We start from the raw sequence: 18495 nt of genomic DNA, 5'->3' as shown, positions 1-18495 counted from the left end.
CAACGCGGTGTTACGCGCGGCGATTAACGCAAGAATAAAGGCTTTGAGGACACAATTAGGCACGAAGAGTTCCGGCGTTGCTGTCGTACGACTGCCGCTGAGGACCTTACCAATGAGGACTGCATCGCTTCGTTTTTGGACGCTAGCGCCGTTTTAGCTCTTTTGCGGCGCGCACTTGTGGTGCTCCGCGCATCAGTTTTTTTGTTTTTTTTTTTTTTATTCCTCCGAAGTATAACATCAGTGCGCGCACGTACGCTATCGGCACCTACCCTATCTACAAACGGGAGAAATGCGCACGGTGGTAAGTTAGAGCCTCCGAGATTCAAGTGCGAAAGCCTAGGCGCGCTGCCCATGGCTGCCCGTTTTCGGAGATTGGGTGGCTACAAGCTGCTTGCGGATTTATTGCGCAGTTCGCGCGTTGCCGTTACGCACTGTGATGTGCTTTTTGACACTCGGGCATAGGTAATTGAGGTTCTGCGGATCAAGCGCACCTCGTGTTCGCCGTTTTCGCCACTTGGCGAGCGCGGGACCACGGAAAATTTATCAGTGGCTCGCGGAACCCTGAGCAGGGGCCTGCGGAACCCACTTTGAGAACCTATGATTTAACATACTCAGTGCCTACTGGCATTACAAGAGGAGTGGGTGAGTTCCGTTATACAATATAAAGATTGTCGAATTCAACAATTCTCATGCAAAAGAACTAGTTGCTTCATATGCGGGGGAGAAGGTGCTCCCTTCTACAGATTACAATGTCACCCGCTGTAGAGAACAGTCTTTCACTTGTTTTGGTTGCTGGCACTGAAAGGTACCTGTGGGCTACCCTTACAAGGGACGGGTGAAGGTGGCTGCTCTTCCACCATTCGAGTGGGTTCTCACAAGGAAGGAGGGGAGCTCGCAGATAGCTCTCAGCGTCATCTTTCTCGGAACATGCACAACAAATGGCGCAAATTGCAAATGTAGCCTTTAGGGCTTAGTGGCTTAGCTTTTCTTGGAGTTTTTCGTTTTTCTTTCTCACTTGTCTCACTCCCTTTCTCCAAGGAATGGTTTGCGTTAGGAAGTGCGCTTTTTTTTTTGTGCTTCTTTTTCTTTGGTGTTCCACAGATGCCCTGCCAGGACTACAAGCACCGCTACACAGACACCAGTGTTGGCAGTCACTGCAAAAATTCGTCTTAACAAAAGAGTATATGCAAAGCAGTTCATATTAAATGAATTTCTTTTTTACAGTGATTCTATGGAAAAGCAACGAAGTTCCCCTATTGTTCGGTATACCCGAGAATTCGGCTTAACTGAATTCATCTTAACGGAAGTTACTGTACTTGAGTTTTGCCATCATGGAAGACATGAAATTGCTTACCAAATCGTGTATGTCAGGGGTGGGACTGCTGAAAGTAATTTTTGGAGCAAGTAAAATTGTGTTTTGGAGCAGTTTGGAGCAGACAAAATTTCATTTTGGAGCAGAGTAAATTTCATTTGGGAGCAGTTTGGTGCAGGCCAATGTGAATTTTGATGAAATAATGGAATATGGCAGCATACTTCGAAACCACAATGAAACAGAGGGTAAACCAACAAAAAGCGTGTAGTAGAACCACGCTTTGTAGCTATAGCGTGCTAGAATATAGAAGAGTGGGTCAAGTGGCGGCACGGCGTTTGTTTTCCTGTAAAGCCGAAAACATCGGTGGGACTACAATCGAACTATATATTCCCGCACCGACACTCATGATGATAGCGGAAATGTTCTGAAATTATGCGGTCCAATCGACGCGCTAACATAATTTCTGGATCACCATATGTCACCGCAGACCCAGAGAACCGCAGTTGGTATTCACGACTTATTTATTTATTTATTTATTTATTTATTCACGACTCCAGCCATTCATGCAATACCTAGCGGCGAGCGCCGGAAACATCGCACGGAGCGTCGGAGCAGACGCTCCGTCCGTAGCCTTCGCACTGCGAGCGGGTGCGCGCCACCATCAACAAAACTCCGCACAGCCATGGAATTATGCTGCGTTTTGCAGTTTTGCGGCGTCGAAGAGCCACATTGATTGCGAATCTTATCATAAGCGGCGACAACGGTAATTTTTATGTTCTCAACATCTTGCTCGAGAAAGTTTTCATTTATTTTTTTTTTCAAGCGAGGGTTGGTTTGTTGTTTGTGTCAAGAGAACGCGATACTGTTGCTTGTACTATGTTTGCAGTAAAGCGCCACAGCGAACTTGAGGAAGTTTGTGTTGAGGTTGTTACTGTCATCGTGATAACATTCAGCTTATGCGTGCTGCAACAAGCAGTTTCATGTGATAGCCAGCGTGGTAATGCAGTTTATGATGCAAATGTCGCCACGGTACTCAAGCTTTCCTTCATTAAAGCTGTTATATAGGATACATGCGGCGCACAACGTGGAACTACCGAGTATGGTACATCAGCGAAAATCGATCGTTACATCTGAGTTTCAGGTACTCCTGGGTAATGTCGGTAAATCGTTCTATGTAAGCACATGTACGCGCCAGCATGCAAAATAACTATGGGGTGGCATAGCGGTATGCCTTCCTTGCTACCTGGGCACGCTATCCGTGTAACTAGTGCACATTAGTAGGTGCTCATTTGAAAATGCGTAATTATCAAAGCAATTGTATCTCTTATCAGTGTCTGAAGGAAATTGGCAGTTCGGAGGCGAACACAGTTCTGGCCACTTAAAGTGCAGGATACGTAAATTATAGAATAACATGAAAAATAATTAGATCCATAATGCAGTAGCTCAGTTAACATTAATTTACACAGAAACATTTGTTTTATTTCATTAGTTTACACAGCAAGCATAAGCGACATGTTCGTAGACAGTGGCGAGTAATCAATCATGGTCAGGCCACGCAGCACAAGCCATACATGTCCATGGTGTGCAAATGTGTTTTTATTGTAGTAAGCAGATCTTTCGGTTTCTTATTTATCGTATTGTTCTCTACGAGATAAACAATGCACCAACTACTGGAATAACTACAGCTAAGCGAAGCAACAGTCACGTTGCGCAAATCTTGAATGTAAAATAGATAACAGGAACGCAAAAGTAGCGAGAAAGGTTCGCCACAGATTCGTAGTGCATACTCGCGATAAAGTGCAAAGCTTGATTTTAGGTCTGCTTGCTCTCTGGACTGAAAAGAGCGTGCAGAGTTTGCGCCTTCCCCGAACGAAAATGTGTTAAGGCAACAACAATGAGAAAGTGCGCGCCGGCCGCGCATTTATCTGCATGTACAGCGGCAACAGCTGATCGAGCAAGTAGGTGCACTGCTGTGGGCCATGTTAAACGTACCAAACTGAGCAGGTTGTAATATTTCGGCAATCCTGGCGAGACCAGCGTGACGTATCCAACTTTGCTGGCCGCTGTCTCGCACGCTCGAAACACCGGACTATCTATCCGCGCCTTAACAGTGACTCAAAGCAGCAGAAACGTGCTTGTATTTTTCCGACCATCCAACAGTGCGCGAGTACTTCGGTTCCACGACCAATGGGTTCAAGAATACATTGGTGATTTTCATCAGAATCTCGCGTGGATCCGCTGTCACGCCAGATGTTTGCACACACCGTGCGACCACTTCAGCCTCATTACCCACTGTGCCTTTCTCAGATCGGCTAAAATGATTTGGTCGGTGTAAGCTACTCGCTTTCCTTCCACAAAACAGCGCAAACCGGCATCACACTGCACGAAAATCATCAAACTACTGTGTACTGTACATCAAACACAGCGGTTTCGGCGACGCGGGGACCTCCGTATAACCGCCATGTTGCACAGTGTAGCCAGACGCGGCCAATTTTCGCAGCGCCCCCTGCAGTTCATTTGAGTTGCGAATAGTCAATCAATCAATCATTTTATTTGAGCATCAATGAAAATCAATGGCACTTGGTGGGTACAGACAAAAAGCCATTAATCAGGCTTGACAGGGTCTGTACTTCTGGACTTGGCAAATAAGGCACATGATTATACAGTTTATACTGTATATACTATATCATACATCATAATATCAAATTGAAAATCCATGCACCATAATAAGCATTGTATTTCTTCCTCTCTATTTCTAGCGGACTGGGTATTAATATGCAGTACAGAAAATGAATATTTTTTACGTGATAACCTGCGAATTTCTGAAACTGACAAAAGGCAGTTTTCCATGTTCACTTGTTGAAATGGTTTACGCGTGCTTGCTTACTCTAACTTATCTAGGTCACTGAGCTTCGTGATGCGAAGCACATGTGACGACTCATTTTTCCTTGCAAAGATTTTGCCCTCTTTCGTCCAGCAGAAACGCCAGTTCTTCTCATTTTTCTTTGGCTACTGTTTTTTCAAGTAGCGCTTTCAATATAGGGAAAAAATGCTCATTTATGTAGATAGGCTGGCAATCCTGGTGTCCGATGTCGGCAGTGGTTACGAGTTTTTTTCGTGGCTTTTCAAGCAGAGCATTCTGTTTTGAGCGGCTATGGAACTGGACAACTATGTTATGTCTTGAGGCGTCCCGTGTTGGTACACGGTGGCAAACTTCAATGTCGCTTTCTGATACCGGTTCGTCCACTGCATTACCAATAGCTGCAAGCACGCTCTTGAGTTTTTCGTTCTGTGTCGTAGGAACACCCTTAATCTCAATGTTCTTATTTCTTGAGTATTGTTCTAGTTGGGTGACTCTAAGTTCATTCTCAGTCACTTTGTCTCTTAGCAACGCGCGTTCACTCGTGAGGGAGTTGTTGACTGCCTTCAGTTGGCGTTTTCAGTTTCAACTTTTTTCAGTTGGTTTGCCATGTCTTCAAAAGCTTTATTCATGAAATCAAGAGATGCCTTGATCTGGCGATGCTCTTTCCGCAGTTCCCTCTCAAGCGACTGGCACATTTCAGTCAAGTCATATCTTAGCTCCTTCACAAGTTTGCCCACTTCAGTGCGGGACAAGCTCATGGCAAAGGACAGCACAGAACACTTTTGATGGCAGTAGCAGCAACAGTGAAAAAATTAATGCACTAATAAATTGCAGCGACAAGAGAATTTCAGACCTGCGATCAGTAAAAAGATGATTATAACGTAAAACTATTACAATCTGTGTTTATTGCGATATCAATTATATGTACACTCCAGGTGCATTTCTGCCGTCGTTGTCGCCGTGACGTTCCGTATAAAGTCCAGGGGCGATAACATCATCGCTGCGCGCCGTATGCTGTATGTGCGAGGGTGAGCCGACGATGACGGCTCAGTCTTGCGCGCGCGAGGGAGGAAGCGCATCGTCTTGTCGTGCGGTGCAATGGAAGCAATCTGCGATGGAGACAGAGTGCGAGTGCTCATAGCTTTGTGCGCGCTGTGTTTTTGCAACTTAGTTGAAGCGAGAGGCAGCACGACGGTCAATTTGCTCGCTGCTGCTGTGCGCTTCCTCACTCCAGCATTTAGACAACCAGTTTCTGCGGTCATCGTGTGAGACGTGTTCATGTTTGCTTGCGTTCGCGTGACCACCATTCTTGTTAATTTAGCTACTCAGCGAATGTTTACAAGTTTATACGGCCAATAAAACTACTATCCTTACCTAGTATTGACACATTTCGCGGAGCAGTTTGTTCTAGAGAAACGAGATGGTGCTTACGGCGGCACGCCATACGTCTCCTCAGCGACCGTGCATGAATACGACCGTGCATGAATACAGTGCATTAGTTTTCGCTAATGCACTGTATTCCATTCATGCTGGTTTGAATCACGGGGATTGAAGACGTGTGCACTTAGTTGGCTGCAAAAATAGCGACTGGCATGTTAAGGAATAGAATGAATCTGTGTGGCCAAGTTCGCGGACCGCTGCTGCAACTGTCCGAATGTGTTACCGGCACTTCGTGATGTACGGCTTTCCTCGAGGATACAGAAACTTTCTCATCCGCCAGCCTTGTTTCGCTAACCTTCAAATAAAGGGCTTCATCCCCAGAACGTCGGCTAGAGTGAGTGCCACTCGTAAAAGAATGACAAAGGGAGTAGCGCTGCTTCCTGTCATAGTATGTTGCGTGCACAGTATCTACACACATCTACCCCAACCAGCACGGAAACTTACACCCACTGTATCGCCAACGTGTCGAGAATAAGTGAATGGGCGCACACTTGAATACATGCGCACTATATACTCACAATAAGTGACGGTACTACACGAATAGCGCACGAATAGTCGAAGCTGATGTTTCGTGACAGTCCACAAGAGTAAGCGAGTTACTAGCTATAATACCAATTTGCTACAAGGTATTACAATGTACAAAACAGCTACGCTTCAAGCCTTCTGCACAGCAAGAACAAATCTACCGGAACTAAGCACACCTGCGAGCGATTAGGCAGAAAATCAGATAGTGGCCGCACCGAGGAACTTCACTGAGTCAGAAACTGACAAGCCACTGCTTCAAAATATTTGCCGAATAAAGAACAAAGAGCAAAACACACTAATCCTGACTGAATTCATGAGCAGAAATTTTGGATAGCTTGGAATACATATTAAGCCCCGCTTTTAGAACGAGCACCATATAAGCTGCTTCGTGTAGTGCAACCAATCACCGTCTACGATATCTCCCAAAACAGGTTTGCTAAGCCGCACCGGCGTCATACACATCCATTGTAAACACGGAGTCAGTTGAGGCAAGCAATGGACACGTCGCCACGTGATCAAACATGACAGCGCCCACGGGATCGCCACTAAAAGAGTCAACAGCTGTCTGCTGATTTGCAATCAGAATCGATGCTTAGCCTTTTGGGTGAAACTGCGTTTTTTCATTTCAAATCCACAATTGGCCCTTCGCCATATGTCCAAATGTCTGAGGCCTCACCGACATGGGCATAAAAACAGATTGGAACATTTTTACAGTATACTGGCCCTGGGGATAGAGACGGCCACTTGCTGAACCTGTGGCAGCGTGCGCTTCCCTAATATATAGTTCGCTCGCAGTGCCCTAAGCCTGCTTCTCGTTATTTTGTGCCTCAGCTAGGGGGTGCCGCGCCGCTCGGCCCACTCACCCGTATTCTAAATTCTAAACAATAAATACAGCCGCCCTGGTCGTTCCGACAGCAGTGACAACAGCTGAGAGTGGCCGCGTGCGCGCCGGCTACTTGCGGGAAGCGCCAAAAAGTCCAGTGTTAAAAGCATGAAAATCACGAGAAACTGTGGAAAGCGCCGTCGTGCGGTCTGCGCAATGTGAATGGCCGCACTGTTTTTCGGAGGAGGATTCCTCTCACTGTTCGCGGCCACTGCCGGAGCAGACATGCCGAAGCCGTTCCGGCGCAGTGTGGCGCACTTTCGGTCAATTTTCCGTGTCTGGCAGTTTGGCGCAGGAATCTGCGTTTGTATCAAAATGGCGCAATTGGTGCAGGAGTACCACCTCTGGTATGTGTAAATGAAACCTAAAACATGTCCCTGTATGCTAACCATGAACTTTTGTTTTCATGCAGGTCCACCTCGGAGATGGCCTGTTTGTGTCCTCCGAGCAGTGGGCAATGCTGATGCGCTTGCCAAGGGACTCCCTCTTCTGTAAAGAGGGAATCCGATGCCTGTGGACAGCGGATGACCTTCAAGACCGCAGTGTAACGGGCCTAGTTTGCCGACGCTTTATTAGAGCGGAAGTGCCGAGAACTGCCAAAAGGCCTGTGACACCAGTGAAGTTACGAGCACTAGGAAGTAAGTATCTGCTCTCGCATCTCTTCTTGCACACATGTAAATTATAACTGTTATAATTATAATTTATGTCATGATGATAAAATTATGACTATTGTTGTTGCTCTGCAGGGGCGTACGACCACTACATTGCGCATCACCCTGCAGACAACGCAACACCGCATCAACGGGGGAAGAAGATGAACTGTTATTTGGCCGAATTCCTGCAGACCTATCGGCGCAGGTAGACTGTGATGATGCTAGCACACGATGCGGAGTCTAACTTCGGCTTGACGTATCAGCTCGAACTGGTCAACCGAGCGAGAAGGGCAGCTGCAGAGCAGAAGAGCTATCTATGCTTGCTTCGCTCGCGTGCGCTTCTGTATAAAGTTTATTCTCTCTCTTTCTCCAGTGTGCGATAGCGTGAATTATTTGTGAGATTGTCACAGCGCACACTTTCTGATAAGCCTCGAAATTTTTGGATTGTGTAGTCAAACCCGTTTACATTTAATAATTCTATATATATTGAACACTTTCTAACAATGTAAGGTGTTAGAAATATACAGCATGAGAATATATAGCCAAAAAAAATTACATTGAACAAAAGTAGCAGCCACTGCCAATATATCGAACTTCAAGCACCGTGAAACTGCCCTAGAAGATGGTTAAAGAAGGGGTTTAGCCTGCGGCTCTACTGCTCCACGACACCATGGGGCGGGTACTCCCCTACAAAAATGGTCCTGGCCTGCCCTGCAGTGCTCGCACAGGCAATCAGTTTACGTCTTTCGTGCATGTTTGAGACTTGTGAAGATTCACGCCATCATTTCACTGTGTTTTCCCACAAAGTGCCTTTCTTTTTGTGTGATGGCTAGCGCGAAGCGGTAGTATCTGCCATTACCGTGAAGTTCAAAATTATAGAGCTGTGCGTGGAGAGAAGCAGAATCCGTCGTCGGCTGCAGCATCTGGTCTGAGATTAACAAGGAAACGATCCAAACATGTTTGTCTTGTCAGTTTCTGCATTCCCAATGACTGTAATGAAAAGTGTTCTGGCAGGCTCTACGAAGTTTGGAGTGAGTTGTGAGCATTTCATATCTGCAGCTCTTCCAAATTTTCTGTAAAATGTACAAATTTGGACCAGTCTTATGACTTTATACGAACTCCTTGAATGCCAACTCAATTTTTACAGAAAATTGGTTTTATTAGCGAAAAATGTTTGAAATTCCTAATAAAGCCGCACTGTTGCTTGGTGGGCGGGGGCGCCACTTATGTAGGGTGCGCGATAGAGATAGTGGTGTGCGCCGTAACCTTCATTGTTTGCAGAGTAAGGTCAGCATTTTTCTCTCTGTGACGTTGCCCGGCTTGGTGCACGTCGTCGGGACGTCCCATGACCCGACCACCACCCGATGTAACTGGTTGTCATTACTCTCAACATAGTGACCCACCCTATATAAGTGGTGCCCCCAGAGACGACGGTGATTTCGGGTTGATGCGGCAGGCACAGTTTCTGAATAAAAGGTTGTAGCCTGTCATCTTTCCTGTTGCCTTCGTTAGGCCTTTTTTCGTGGGTATGCCCCGTTTTGTTCGCCTCACTTTCTTTTTGTGCGACCAGCTGTTGCATCCGGCACTCCGGTGTTGCGCGGCCGTAGCGGCTGCGAAGTGTGATAGTGTGCTTGAAGCCTCGTCAGTACTTCAAAGTGTGTTCGTACTCCTCGACAGAATTCAAGTGTCAGCGTCAAGCATCAACCAGTCAGCAGTCGAAATAAGCTAGAGACGTTTAGAGTATTGGTGGAAAACCGCAGGAAAGAGCTTAATAGAAGCGGATCTGTTACAGTACAAGGTAGATACACGAAGGTGTGTAGATGTGTATATATATATATATATATATATATATATATATATATATATATATATATGAACTTTAACACAAGTGAAAAAAGATTACAAAGATGTATACAAAATGCTAGACTTGAAAACATGTATAGTATTAAGCAAAGCAATGTATAGCATATCCGCATACCACCTAACTCGAGCAGGCTAGGTGACTATTTGTCATCGTCATCAGAACGCCGCGTGGCCTAGGTTGGACAGCCAGCTGTAGCAAACGATCCGCGTTCTGAGGTGGCAGTGCACCACTGTTTTCAAGAAACGTCGACATTTGTTCGGTCTTTTTTTTTTTCAATTCAACTTTATTTCACTTTATTTCAGGTTTTGCCTGAACAGGCAGAGGCTAAAGGCTGCAGATACCTGACTGGGCCTCTGCCCCCCTCAGTTCGCAACAAGTCCAATACAAAAAAAAGTAACAATGTTCGAACGGAGTCTCGCATTTTGCAATACAGTAAAAGCTCGTTAACTCGGATCTCACGGGACCAGAGAAAATGTCCGAGTTAACCGAATTCCGAATTATCGAATGGACATGAAAAGAAAAGGAAAACGTACACGGCACAGACAAACCTTTATTTCTTGAAAAAGTGCGTTATTTTCGTCTGCCTCGCCGTCGGAATTTCTGACAGAACGATCTTATTTAATCCCATCAGGTGGTGGTGCGCACGTTCACTGTCGCAAGAACAAACGCAGAACTCCTCGAGGACAGCGAGGGCTTCGGCGGCCTCCTGCACGGTGCGGCGACGTCGCGTTGGCGGCTCATCTTGACCGTCATCATCGGAACAGTGATTTTGGTCCTCTTCAAGCACTTCCGATAATATATCATCGTCAGTCAGCGGACCAGCAACGGCAACATGATAGTCTATAGCGACGTAGTCTAAAATCTGGACGCCACTAGGAAGGACAGAGTCAAAACACGTGTCATTCACCTCGTCGTCCACATTTCCAGTGGGCTTGCAGGTGTCCTCTGGAGTGGCCTCTGGAGGAATATCCGAGTCGTCAGGGTGGACAAAGCCGCTGTGCCGGAAAGAATTTGCAATGACCGCGGGCGGCGTTTCGCTCCAGACATGCGCTAAAATGTGAATTGCGGTCAGGAGAGTCAGGTCATATTCTCGCCCTGCTTCCTTGCACAGCAGGATCCGTTCCAGCACATGCTTTCTGTACCTGCTTTTTACGTGCTGAATTATCCCTTGATCCAGCGGTTGCAGAGCAGCCGTCGTGTTTGCAGGTAGAAATACAAGTTTGATGCACTCCAGCCCTGTCACTCTGGTATGAGCACTGCAGTTGTCAACTAGAAGTAAAATCTTGCGCTTGTTAGCAGAGAAGCGGCGGTCGAGCTGGCGCAGCCAAGCTTGGAAAATATCCGAGGTCATCTAGGCCTTTCTATTGGCGTGATATTGCACAGGAAAGTGGTGAATGTTCTTAAAACACCTTGGGTTACGTGTCTTCCCGATGACTAGCAGTGGCAGGCGCTCGGTGCCCGACATATTTGAAGCGAGAAGCACAGTTCGCGCGACTCTGGAGTCGCGCAGAGTTGTCCGAGATAACCGGTGCGCGGCTAAATCCCTCCGAATTAATGAGCATTTGACCCCATTGAAATATACACAGTTTTGCCGGGACCGCGCCGCGAGTCCGAGTTAACTGAATTTCCGAGTTAACGAGGTCCGGATAAACGAGCTTTTACTGTACAAGTGATTTTAGCAAATATTTCTTCACAAATCTTAAAAGGACTCGCTTATTATTCAATTTCAGAAGTAATGCGAAAGCATTTCTTCACAAGAAAAAACTAGTGTAAATGAAAATTTCTAAATCGATATGCAACACACTCCCGATATACAACACACTCAATTTTGCAGAATAACAAATCAGAATACTTTGTTACAATTGCAAGATATCCAAAAATAAATAAAAACAACAAAAGCAAAATAAACGCAACATACAGCAATAACAATATACAGTAGCAATTTATAAAATTTTCAAATAAATGCTCGAAATAATACAAAGATGGTCACTGTCCAACGTCAGTAGTTATAAGATACATCCTGAACGCATGTTCCGATTTTCCTGCTGACTTGCACCAACTCGCTATTCCTTTATATTGTTACGGGGAGGCAGACACGAAAGGAAAACGTATTTACAATATATTTACAAGGCGTTCAAGCACTGAACCATATATGGTCAATCGTGCTGACCAGATAAAAAGCATCTTCTTTGTTGACGCTCCTCTAGAGCAATAGTACACGTAACAATATTAACGTGGCAGTGTAAGGGCCCCATGTTGCCAAAAATCAGGTGTTGGAGCTGACCGTCGTTTGGCGAAAAATCATTCCGAACCACAACCAGGCTGGCCCTCGGCAGACACTAAATACTTCTTTTACCACTAAAGTTGCTCACGCATTGTCTTGCATTCTTTACGAAGTTATTCCTTGGGATTTTGACAATGACAGACCACAAACAAATGTCAAGGAACAAAGCACTGACAGTGCATGTCTTTTATGTTAACTCTTCACAGACTGAAATATTAAAAGTTCAAAACAATAACAGAAGAACGGCCCACGCAAGAGGCTGCTTTTCTACCAGAAAGCGCGCCTCCGTGCACAGCGTTCACAGCCAGCGTTTCCCAGTAAACATTACGGTTACATGAACAGCAGTTGCTGGGAAGCGTGAGAAGCAGTAAAGGATCTCTGAATGCTATCGCGGTCCACACTTAAAGGCGAAGCCTAAGCATCCTCCAAATTTTTTATTCAAGATGTGTGCGACTTGATAGTGTAATGTCTGTTTTTCGTATAGTCTTTGGATGACCGGCTTACTGCATTTCTGTATTTATAGCTGTTGCTTTCGGCAACAGTGTATTCTTTATGCCCATTTAATTGTGTTGTGTACATGCTGCATGGGCGTTAATAAGTAGATCTGGTGGGCTTCCAACATGTTATGCTTCATGAATAATTCTCGAGTATAATTCCTGAGAATAATTCCCTTATGTATACTTTTTAAACAGTCACAGTACCCATTTATGTGGAATGCCAAACAGATCGCACGCCCGATTGACATTGCCCCATAGGCGGGGAATGGTGCCACTGTGATGCAGAGATTTAAAACCTAACATTATTAAAGTTGCATGCTTCTCGCACAGTACTTTAATCTGCCCCTTGATGATCACAAGGTCCTACCCTGCACGCTCACTGCATCTCTACACAATTGTCAAAATCGTTTCAAGGTCCCATTGTCTTTCTTGTTTTGTGCTTTGGTGGGGGGAATTGGGGTATCTACGGCTTTCTTTTTTTATGCGAAATGCTTCCAAGCATGTTTATAACACACAGACATCTCTGGGATATAACGTTGCACAGTAATAAATATGATTGTTTATTTCTTATTAACTACCACACACTTCACTCCTCGGGAACTTGACAGAAGATTGCTTGGGACAAAAGATGGTTTCTTCCACCAACGCTGGGCAAACTACTGCTAGACTACCAGCTGTGTGGTAAATCTCAAAGCACGGCACTATGCACAGGGCCTTCTGGCACCATCTACAACAGGTCCTGGTTTCCCTGCGAATCTTCTTGCCGCTGCCGTCTCTTTCCAGGTTGCACACGACACAGCGGCGCGTCGGATGTTGTTTTTTCACGGTAGGTGGGATGTACGACGGGAAGTGGCGCTCGGTGAACCGCTTCGCATTTGGGCGATGGCCAGGCCACCCCTTGAAGGCTGCATGGCAGAAGGCATCTTTCTTCGAAACTGACAAAAAGACATCTCGCCAAAGACCCCTGTGACAATGGAGGAAGAAAAATTACTATTGAAGGGAGTTGCTGGGGCAAGTAGGCCCTTCAAGGCTGCCGGCCTTTCAACGCATTTAACATTTAGTAGTGCGAAGGCGCAGTCACGAAGGAGACAGCGACACATTACAGGCATGTGCAAAATAGCCTGCGACGTGCATTTGTGATTAGGCCTTCACGCTACAATGTGTCGGTAAGTATAAACACCACTGCCCCAACAAGTCCTTCTGCAGAATATTTCAAAAAAGTTCACGGCAGCTCTTAGTGACGCTCTTGTCACAATCGGCCCTCGCCACCCATATTTACTATCCTCCATACTCTCCGTGCGCTCAGCTTCCACGAATTACCCCTTGCCTGTCACGTGGTGAGGGCCAGTTTCCCATAAGTGTTTTCCGTATTTCTTATGACTGGATTTCAAGATTGTCACGTAAACTTACCTCTTAGTATTTTTCCTTCCTCCATTCATGCGACCTTGGCATACAAGAATCACTAGCTGCCATCCAGTGTTAAAAATCGTAAAATGCAGACGACAGAACAGTTACTGCCATCTACGCCCCGAAAAAAATAATTTGACGGCCTCTTTTCGTCGCGAGACATTCAGAAAGTGTCAAAATACATGACCAGGTGAGCTCATCATAAGCCAGACGGTGGTAATCACTCGTGACAAGCTGAGGTCGTCTACAGGATATAATTTCCTACAAAAATTACAAGAGGAAACTGCCGCTGCAATCGCTCAGCTACCATGGGAACGGTGCTTAGTGCATGTGTTTGTCCAATCTTCGCACTTGTACTTCAAACGTTCTAGTGGTGGTATTCCTAGGCCTTATCTTTCTGAATTTCCAATCACTTATATTTTTCTAAACACAGCAAAGCAAATCCTTGCGAACTGCTGAATTAAGACGCAGTAGTTTGTTGAAAATGATCGATTTGCTCAGTCGCAAAGCCGTTTGAGGTCATAAGAACGAAGTCGAGTCAAATCCATCGCTCTCATGTCAGAGATACTAGGTGACCTCTAGCAATTTTTGTAGAGAACTATGGCGGAGATCAATATTTTGGCACGAAAAACGAACCGTTATTTGCGAGCTTTATTCCTCGTCACGTCATTCCAGACAGGCGTATTAGAATTTGCCGGTAGTGAACTTCACGAGATGGCAGTGCCTCTATAGGTGTGCAGTGCTAAATAAGAAAGGTTTCTTCAGCGAATTCTTTTCGAGAATAATCGTTCGCATATGGCATGTCACTTGCAAAAATTTGTTGGTCTTATTGGCCGTAGTATTGTTGCTGCCGAAAGTTAACACAGTGCTGACATGACATTTTTTACTTCTTATTTCGTTCTCGTCTAATGAAGCTCTACACCTCTAAACCCTCTAAAAATATGCCGAGAAGCCCCAGGGCGCCCTAAATAATTTACTAAATAAATAATAGATTTGATATGAACAAATCGCGATTAGCATGAAGTGCGTCTGTCGTGACTATGATGCATGCGATAATGATGTGCTTCTTGATACATCTTCACTAAATGCAAGTTGAATGCAGAGAAACACGAGGACTAAAATGAATGCACACGGTGGACACCGAGGCACTTTATGCAGCGCCTGTGTGTGCACTGTGAGCGTTCCTTTTTTTCTTGAAGTCGATGCCGGGACGTTGCAGACCGATTTATTTGCTCCTGTCATGTGGCTTCAACGCTCATCACTGACCAAAACACTGATTTAACGCAGCAGCAATGTTACGAATAAGTGCCGTAATTGCGTATGTTGTTAGAAGGAAGTATCCTCTCGGTGCTGTGGGTTAAAGCTTTTTGAAACTCTGCCGATATTTTGAAATTTAATATCCTAAAAATTGTACCTACAGTTACGCTGGTGCCTTGCCGTGAATTTCCAGAGAATGCCAAAGGGGCAATGTACTAAATTCCTGGACATGTATATGTCGAATGTTAAAAGTGAACCTTTAATGGCCAAAATGTTTGTTTTTTATTTATCCATGAAACCCCATCGGCCGGTGCGTGTGCGACGTCGCAGATTTCAAAATCTCATATTTGGGCCGTTGTTTCTCAGTAAAAAACGTCGATACTCTCCCAAGTTCTGTCTTTGTCCCCTTAACAATACAATATAGTCAATTTCTACCAGACTTGTACACGTTATAAAATAAAGTAACCCATTACAATTATTTCATTCAAGAATGAAATTGATTGCAGCGACTGACCCACAAAAGTAATTGTGCAATTCGTAACATGTAATCGATTACTTCTATGTTACTTTCTTTCTATATGTATATATATATTTTTAATTACGATTGCACAGATACAGTTAACATGCAGACCGAGTTGGCCCGGCAGTATCAGTGCATATTGCACAGCCGTTCACACATTGCTTATGCATTCCAAAAAAATTTGGTCATGTTCCCTCATTTCTGTTGTGAAGACATCAGCAGCGAAAGTAAAAACTCGCCCGATGTGTGCGATGAAGGGTATGACGGTTGTTGTAACGTACGTATACCACAGGTCGTCGCTGACGCACCTCATGGATGTCCCCATGTTGTAGCTCCTTTTCCCCCTCTACCCGCCCATACAACAGCCCCGTCGCATGTCTCCTACATCCTGCTCCCCATAAGTCGCTTCACCAAATTCGAACAAGTGATCTGGAGGCAGCTCTAATTCCATGCATTCCTATCCCCCAGCTCACTTAGCTCTCATACACCCAGGCCTCTATTCATAGGAAAGCACCCTGTGCGGTGCCCCTAGAGCAGACTTTCATCATATTCTCTACATTTGCTCTGAGCTCCAACCACCATCCGATCGGCAATTAACAGAACTAGAGAGATGGGAGATCGCGGTATCCAGCTCCGACCCGGCTGTGCAAAAGCAGCTGCCGGGCTGGGATGTGAGAGTCGTCGAGGGTCACAAGCTCACAGCCACCCTACGAGATCTAGAGCCGACCCATTCATAGGTTGTACATAAGGCTCAAGTATTAAATGTTTTCCACCACCACTACATCTGACGTTGCTGTAGATGACACTCGATCATTCCGCTTGCTCGCCATCACATCGGAGCCATCAGTCCCCACCACAGCAGCCATGCCACTATTCGTCGCCAACCATGAACTTTCCTGGATGGAAAACTAGACCATGCAGCTCCTGAGGGTAGTGCTGCATTATTTTCAGCAAGCCAGAGACCTCCACTGACGCTCCCACCTAACTCGAACTTACTTGATGTTCACGTCAATGGTGTCCCTTTGACGGCGTTAATTGATACTGGAGCCCAGGCGTCCATAATGAGTGCTAACCTCCGTTGTCGACTGAAGAAGGTTATAATGCCGGCTACTACACGAGCCGTATGCGAGCCCCATGGTGGCACTGTGGCCGTCACTGGAATGTGTACTGCCCATATGTAAATTGCCGGCTGCCATGATCCAGTTCTTTTTACAGTGCTGACCATTTGTACCCAGGATCTCATCCTCGGACTAGATTTTCTTACAGCGCATTCCGCTCTCATCGACTGTTCTCGGTTACGCGACCTAGCTGACGCAGCAAAATTGGGTCCAGTTTTGCACTTCGCTCAAGGGTACCGAGAGCACGGCGAAGACGTGGGCCATCTTGCGTTGCCTGATCGAGCCCGACAAGGCCAAATCGACAACCAGTCGGACGCTTCAAGAAATCGCTCACAAATTCCCCGGGAATGACCAGGATCTGATTGACACCCTAAAAACCAGATACCTGGGTAGCGACCCCATACGACCCTGCCTCCTAAAATACGAAGGGGAACCAAGACCAGAACTGGACGCTCCGATCACGGAGGAAGAGGTGTATGCCGTGGCACGAGCCTCACAGCGCAACACTGCTCCCGGGGCCGACAAAATCACCAATGCCATGATTAGAAACCTGAGCCCGAAGCACATCCTGGACTTGACCGAATACCTAAACGAGGAACTCTGGAGCAAGGGCCACGTACCGAACGAGTGGAAACACGCGGAAGTCGTGACCATTCGCAAACCAGGCAAGAAGCCTGCGATCGACGCCCTACGTCCCATCTCGCTGACTTCGTGCCTCGGCAAGCTGTACGAAAGGGTCATCGGAGCCCGCCTCCAACACTACATAGAGGACGGTGACCTCTTCCCGCACACCATGCTTGGCTTCAGGCCGGGACTATCTGCGCAAGATGCTTTCCTAATCCTGAGGGAAGAAGTTCTCAAGGGCATCCCGAAGGGAGGAGAACACCTCCTGCGCGCACTCGACCTGAAAGGGGCCTTCGATAACATCTCTCACGAGGCCATTCTCAAGGGACTGGGCGACATCAGCTGCGGAGAGAGCATCTTTAATTACGTCAAATCGTTCCTGACGGGCCGGACGGCAACCATCGGAATAGGCCAGACTCGATCGGATACGATCGACGTGCCAAACAAAGGAACGCCGCAAGGGGCGATAGTCTCCCCGATTCTCTTCAACATCGCGATGCTAGCACCCACAAAACACACAAGCAGCTATTTGATGTCTAAAAGATGTCTTGAACGGATAATTCAAAAGTCTAATAGCTGTCCTGGTCAAGACATTTTCTAGCCGTGGACGTCTACAGGTACTTCAGTAAGCCATGCTAACGTTACACTATAAGTTGGCTAATAAACATTCTCGACAAGAACAACTAAGAACCTTATTAGACGTTCCCAGTATTCTGTTATAAATTATAGCAGAATTCTGGGGACGTCTAGCAAAATTCTTAATTAAGCTATAAAAGCCTGTGTATTGTTTGAGTCATAAAGCATAATGGCTTCAGAAACAATATGCAGGCTTTTAAAGCTATCTTTAAAGCAGCATTTATAGATTGTAATCCTACAGTGACGTGGTAAGCAAAATTAATGGCCACTTCAGCATACCATGCATCCGTATGCTAGCTTCATAGTACATATTGTCACGAAGATAATTAATACGAACTCGCCAAAAGAGAACAGCCTTCTTTAATGATGGCCGACACTCAGAGAACGCACGCACACCTGCGCTCTTCGTCGTCTTCTCTCTGGCGATCTTGTGCCTGTAGTGGGCAGCTGACTTGCGACGATCGGTGCCTGTAGTGGGCAGCTTACTTCGCGCCAATATGTTACTATATAGAACTGAAAAATAAATTGAAGCATTACATTATATTATTTATAATAACTTGCATTAAATGTTTTAACATATATCAAATGTGCATAACAACATGCAGAAAAAAA

The 18495-nt window shown here is 45.8% G+C and overlaps 2 protein-coding genes across 15 annotated transcripts in view; one reads left to right on the top strand and one right to left on the bottom strand.

The window, feature by feature from the left end:
• LOC119453828 (uncharacterized) overlaps positions 1-9135 on the top strand; it is a 48660-nt gene extending 39525 nt beyond the window's left edge. For 12 of the 14 annotated variants that reach the window (XM_049668578.1, XM_049668577.1, XM_049668570.1 and 9 more), the window contains 2 exons: positions 7436-7661; positions 7770-9135. In XM_049668578.1, coding sequence (XP_049524535.1) covers positions 7436-7661; positions 7770-7885 — 342 coding nt within the window. In that variant the 3' untranslated portion in view covers positions 7886-9135. The remainder of the gene's footprint in view (positions 1-7435; positions 7662-7769) is intronic. The other 2 variants (XM_049668566.1, XM_037715870.2) reach the window with 2 other exon arrangements.
• Positions 9136-10090: 955 nt separating this feature from the next.
• Positions 10091-10891, bottom strand: LOC125945805 (tigger transposable element-derived protein 6-like). Its single transcript, XM_049668096.1, has one exon. The coding sequence runs from the start codon at positions 10889-10891 to the stop codon at positions 10091-10093; it is 801 nt and encodes a 266-aa protein (XP_049524053.1).
• Positions 10892-18495: the final 7604 nt, after the last annotated feature.

Source organism: Dermacentor silvarum, chromosome 5 (genome assembly GCF_013339745.2).
Source record: "Dermacentor silvarum isolate Dsil-2018 chromosome 5, BIME_Dsil_1.4, whole genome shotgun sequence".
NCBI classification, from domain to species: Eukaryota; Metazoa; Arthropoda; class Arachnida; order Ixodida; family Ixodidae; genus Dermacentor; species Dermacentor silvarum.
The sequence above is the reverse complement of the archived record's forward strand: the minus strand, read 5'-3'. Positions and strand labels throughout refer to the sequence as shown.

Coding starts and splice junctions, on each gene's coding strand:
- LOC125945805 (XM_049668096.1), bottom strand. CDS start 10,891: ATGACCTCGGATATTTTCCAAGCTTGGCTGCGCCAGCTCGACCGCCGC.